The sequence below is a fragment of the Leptodactylus fuscus genome, chromosome 5, assembly GCF_031893055.1.
Source record: "Leptodactylus fuscus isolate aLepFus1 chromosome 5, aLepFus1.hap2, whole genome shotgun sequence".
In the NCBI taxonomy this organism is placed as follows: domain Eukaryota; kingdom Metazoa; phylum Chordata; class Amphibia; order Anura; family Leptodactylidae; genus Leptodactylus; species Leptodactylus fuscus.
In genome coordinates this window covers 162249546-162255545 of record NC_134269.1, presented here as the reverse complement: position 1 = coordinate 162255545, position 6000 = coordinate 162249546, and the positions used below count along the sequence as shown (strand labels likewise).

Sequence of the window (6000 nt, the reverse complement as noted above, 5' to 3'; positions counted from 1 at the left end):
GTATAAGCCGAGTGGGGCTTTTTCAGCACAAAAACTGTGCTGAAAAATTCGGCTTATATATAGGGTAATTATTATTATTTATTTATTTTTAAAACATGGCAAAAGGGGAAATCAAGACTTCTAACTTAAACAACAACCTTGTTTTGCCTTCAAAAACCTGAAGATATTCTGATGAGCACATTTCTCTTTTCTCCAAATCAGAGCAGATCCTTTTTGCACCAGACAAGTGTCATTGTATGTTTTACTGCAGGGAGGTGGCACCCTCTAGTGGCGGCAGACTGAAATGACAAGCATACCAGAAAACAAGTTTTGTGAACTTTATTTTTCATAAACAATTTGTACATTAACATTGCACCGCGAATTCCTGATTATCCGCTGAATTCCGCTGCAGCAGTGTGACGTGTGGACGGTAGGAAAGGAGACTTCTGGTCATTTCAGAACTGTAACTCTTGGAACACATTCTGAAAACATTCACAATTTTAAGGGACACCAGTTAAAATAAAAAAGCAGCACTTTAACCAGACATCTGCCGTGAAAGGCTTCACTGGCCTAACATTATGGCTAGCTAGGAACACACACTGTAGGGGGAGAAAGAATAAAATAAAGTCGTGGAGAAATATTCACCACTCACATATGTGAAGACTTTAGTGTGACAGATCAGAAAGTGAATATTTAATGGTAGAAAACCCATATAGATTTGCTAAATTATATTCCCCAATAACTTCTGTTAATGTGTGAATTCAATCCATATGGCACTATTAACCCACCAGTGTCCATATTCTTCAGTAGACGCGCGGCATAGTAGAGGTAGGTGACATGGAACTTTCCATCTGTTTCATTACAAGCTATGCAGTATCAAAGCTGCAGTGCATAGATATCAGGAAAAACCACACGTTAGGAATGTACAATATTCATAGGATTCCATTTTGCTATGATTTGTAGTAAACATGACTGTAACATCATGTTGGTCAATAGTCATCCCCAAAGCTAGCACACTGTTCTGCTGGATCGTATGCCTATGGTCAAATAGAGAGCCCCCCACCCCCTAACCAACCTGCAGTTTAATCACATTCAAGGAACCCCTCAGAACTAGCTACAACTATAAAACTGGCCTAGAAAAAAAGGGATTGTGGTCTCCAATCTCCATCTTACCACCCAGACCCTTTCCAGTTCAAGTGAACAATAGCATCAGGAGCTTTACTATCTGGAATGATTCTCCACGTAGCCATAGCTGTGCAGTACATTTCTCAAAGGCAAGACTGTGCAATACATAAATATTCATCTGGAGCGCACTTGGGCTACCAGGGGTTAAGTGGAAGTATGTGCTTTATGCCCAGACAGAAGGAATACCAAAAAAAACAAAAACACCTTGCCACAAAATATACAGGCTTTAAATGAGACATTAAAACAAAGCAATGATGGCGTGGACAAGACAGTCATTCCAACACCCCTAAATATAAGACGGAATGAAATTCACCAATAGAGGGCGCTGAACACAACCTGGCAAGTCCTGTTCTTGTGCACAGTCGTCCAGTTTTGACACTCTAGTGAGAATGCAGCAGGCTGTGGGCATCTTAATAAAAGCAATAATCCCTTTAAGACTTCAGTAAACAATCCATACATTAGCACACATCATGGCATATAAACAGGACAGGATATCCTTCATGTTCATGGCTGTCATGTGGGTGTATTAAGCAATGAAAATGCACATTCAATTGTCATGTACTACAGGGACAGGGATTTTTTCTGAAGCAGGTATCGGCGCTGTGGTTTTAATATAAATTGACGGTTAGAAGGGTGGCCTGACACTGTAACGTGTGGCCACAAATACTCCCCCCATCAGCAGTTCTGCCACACTTACCACAACTGGTTAGTAAGCCAATCCTATAACCTAGTCCTTGGCCTTCTTACATGTGCTTCTGCCACAGCTGTCATGTCCAATATTCTTATGCTATGCACAGAAAATGCCCCACCTTCAAAGCAAAAATACCTTTCAGTAGCATTTGCATGGGCAGCTCTGGGTGCTGAATGATTCAAGCTGCAACGGCTCCAGTGTCTGACAATACAGGGAAGGGGTAGCTGGCACCACACACCATGAAGTAGTCATGTGCCAGGAAAGGTCCCTTTAGTTATACCATGTTGAGGCCTTCATCAGAAGTTGGCTGACATGGTGTGTAGAGTCCTTTCATTTTGTTATATAGATATATATACTATATTTATAAATATAAATCACTGTCACGCTGCCCTTTTTTTTTTTTTATCGTACATGCACCTATTTACACCATGGCTTCCAATGCCAGCCCCTCCATGCCCAGGGAGGGAAGGAAGCCCAGGCAGGAAGTGGGAATTTATATCACAGAATATGGCATCACCCCCTGACCATAACACAGCAGAAGGGAAAACAAAAGGGGTTTGACCACCTTCATCCCACCAACTTGCCACAAAATACTTTTGAGAGAAGGGGGCATGTCTGTAAACGTCCAATGCCGAGTCTCTGTGATGTTACAGTGCAGTCCCGTAAGGCAGGCTCCCGTGTCCATGGTGGCCAGGCGGAGGAGCACACAGGGCAGTATGTCACCAGTTTGCCTTCACAGCTTTAATATCACTAACTAGATTCTGAGCCAAGCAAATTCCAAAAATCTAGAGCAGGAAGAAAAAGAAAAAAGAATTAGCATTTGTGGCACATCCTACCTTATAGTAAATGTGCTGGGCAGTATGTTTTGGCTAAAGGTGGACCAATACAAGTCGGTCATCGATATCCCCATGATACAACTGAAAACCAGGAAGAACCTGGACCACAATAGGGGAATTCACTCTGTTGTCCTGCTACACTGGGGAATAGGACACCATTTGGAGTGGCCCATTTAACACCCTTTCAGTAGCATTCTCCTGGGCAGTGTGGCCTTGTAGTGCCCCTTTGTGAAATAGGATATGTCTTGATAAGGCCTTGATGCACTATCAAGGTTAATGAGCATTACTTATTGCCTGTGTAACACCTTAGTGTCCTTTCTTCAAGGGAAAGAAGACTGTTTACAGCCCAGCCACGAGAGAGGATGATGCCAGCAATGGTGCTGCTAAACATGGCCTTGGCCTTTTTTCAACCTTTGCATTGCAAAAGTGGAAAACTGCACCAAAGCCTGAGCAAAACATTGATTCACTGCAGGCCGTGAACTTGAGGCAGAAAACTGTTTATTTCTACAACGTGAGGATGGAGATTTGTACTGTACATAGCAGCAGGCTAGGCACCAGCAATTCTACAAAATGGACTGACTATGCCATGTGTGGTCCTAGCTAGGGTTGAGTGATCGGGAAAGATTGGATCCCGATCGGCGATCGAGCAAATTTCACGATTATAATTGGCTGGAAAATGATCAAAAATCAGATTTTGAAATCGATCCTGAAATCTCAAGATCGGCTCAACCCTACTGTGAGCGATCGGGAAAGATCGGATCCCAATTGGTGACCGAGCAAATTTCACGATCGCGATCGGCTGGAAAATGATCGGAAATCGGATTTTGAAATCGATCCTGAAATCTCAAGATCGGCTCAACCCTAGACCTAGCCTTAGACTGCGGTCTACATTAGCAGCATACAGACAGTTATTCTTGCTGTTCACTGTACAGAGACGAGTGCAAGTTTGCCACAGAAAAAACAACAAGTTTCTTGCAGCTTTTATTGTGGCAGCTTGCAGGGGAACACAAATGTGACCATTGCAAAAATCAGTATAAGTCCCATTTGACATAATATAAAATACAAGTATTTTTTGTTAATTAAACATACACAGTCAGACTATTTAACATACCCAGATATTATAAAATTATATATTTACACACAGAAACAGATATTAGAAACAGGCACTGTTTGTGTGTATGTGTGTCTGTGGATGTGTGTCTTCTGACACCTAAGGTGAATTTTGTCTATATAATTAGACAATAAACCAGGTACACTGTAATTGTACAGTGCGGTGGTATATGTTGGCTCTATATAAATAAAATGTATTATTATTTTATTACTAAAGGTGTTTTGAGGGTTACCTGGAAAGATTGTATGTTATTCTTGATCATTTCCAGACTAGATATTGTAGCTGAGGCACAGATGGGAAGGTAATTCTAACTAGAATTATCAACTATTACTAATATTTCTACTTTTCTATTGGTGAGCCCAGTAACAGGAGTCGTTAAAGGGGTTAAAACACAAAAGAAATGTAGTATTTACTCTATAGCATTTCCTTTCAACCATATGGCCCCAATTATTTCATCTAAAATTCATTCAAAACTAAAAAGGTTGTCACTGCCGTGCATTTTTTAAATTTACATCGCTCCTAGTCATAAATGGTATGACATGCAGAGTCCTGAGATAAACAAGCTCTAAAACAGCATTGTATTTCAGTTGTAACCGACCTATTATTTGTAGTCCAGCAGAGGGCAGCAGTGCTCTGTAGAATAAAACATTTTCACTATAGATAAAATCAGGGTTCTTGCATTAACCTGCTAAAACCACACCTATACATCCACGTTTATTATTATTATTATTATTATGCTTATTTGTATAGCGCCATCATATTCCGCAGCTCTTTACAGACACTGACAGTCACCGTCCCATATAGGGCTCACAATCTATATTCCCTATCAGTATGTCTTTGGAGTGTGGGAGGAAAGCGAAGCACCCGGAGGAAATCCACACAAACACGGGGAGAACATATAAACTCCTTGCAGATGTTGTCCTTGGCAAGATTTGAACCCAGGAGGGACAAATCAAGTCAATGAAGTCATGCTTAATACAGAGCAAGCAAACCTTTGTTTGGACTTTACTAAGAACTTCCAGCACAATCGGAGCTAACATAGTAGATGAGGGTGGATAAAGAAAACCCCATGAGGATTATGCCAATTCCTTCCTGATGCCAACTCTGGCAATTCACAAAACCCTAGATTAACTTCTCTTTGCAGGTTTTAGATTTCTTGTACAGTACTCGTCCATAGACTTGTACAGGGGGCATTCCTCACAGCTCAGCGTCATCGTTGGGCGGTAAGGAACACCCCATCGACAGCAATGATGCAGACCTTCTAACAGCAATGATACCTCCACCACTGGGGCACATAACAGAAAAGCTGACAGTGCGCTGAATTCAGTGTACTGTCATCTTTTTAGCGGTGTATAAAACCGCACTTTCATGAGGACATGAAAGGTTCTCTTTAAGCAAAGAAAACATCATAAGGCTACATGCAGTGTACTGATCTACTCTATATGCAGCAAAAAATGGCACAGATGACACACGGATCAGTATCTGCATGTCTTCCATGATTTGAAATGAATGTACCGAACTGAAAATGCAGTCAGGTATGAGACATGCTCCATATTGTGTACACAGCAGCAAATACTATGCCGTAGACAAGCCTTAATAGTCATTAGCACTGGGTCTCCGCTGTGTAAAACAATGGAGACCCAGCCATTATGGCACCTGCCATATATAAAGTGCCCACACCTGCCACTTGTTAACAAGATGATTTATTGATTACAGCATCAGTTAACCTGTTCTCAGCCATTGACAAGGAACAGGTTAACAGATGCTTTCATTGATTAAAGTGTAGCACCCGGTGATCCGAGTCAGGGACAGAGCAGCACGCCAGAGCTTAAAGGGGTGGGCCACTTTCAGACCAGTATTGAGAGACAAAGGTTTGTTTAATAAAAAAAGTTGTACAAATTTCCAATATACTTTCTGTATCAATTCCTCATGGTTTTCTAGATTTTTACTTGTTGTCATTCATTCTGTTACTTCTAGAGGGTAAAATGCTGACATGTGGTCACGTGATATACGGTCCATGGTCATGTGATGAGTACACAGGTGCTGCTCCTTATAGTCACAGCACAGTAATCAGACATCTGCCTGGTAACAAGCTGTGCAACTGTGTACTCATCACATGACCATGGTTTATTACATAAACAATAAATGTTTATCTTTCTATATATGTCTGAAAGTGAACAACCCCTTTAAGTCTCATA

The 6000-nt window shown here is 41.2% G+C and overlaps 1 protein-coding gene across 2 annotated transcripts in view; it reads right to left on the bottom strand.

The window, feature by feature from the left end:
- Positions 1 to 303: 303 nt before the first annotated feature.
- TSPAN17 (tetraspanin 17) overlaps positions 304 to 6000 on the bottom strand; it is a 42589-nt gene continuing 36892 nt past the window's right edge. Inside the window, exons 8-9 of one of the 2 annotated variants that reach the window (XM_075274646.1) lie at positions 4401 to 4435; positions 304 to 2640 (exon numbers count right to left, since the gene is read on the bottom strand). In XM_075274646.1, the coding sequence (XP_075130747.1) occupies positions 2610 to 2640; positions 4401 to 4435 (66 nt within the window). In that variant the 3' untranslated portion in view covers positions 304 to 2609. The remainder of the gene's footprint in view (positions 2641 to 4400; positions 4436 to 6000) is intronic. The other variant, XM_075274645.1, reaches the window with a different exon arrangement.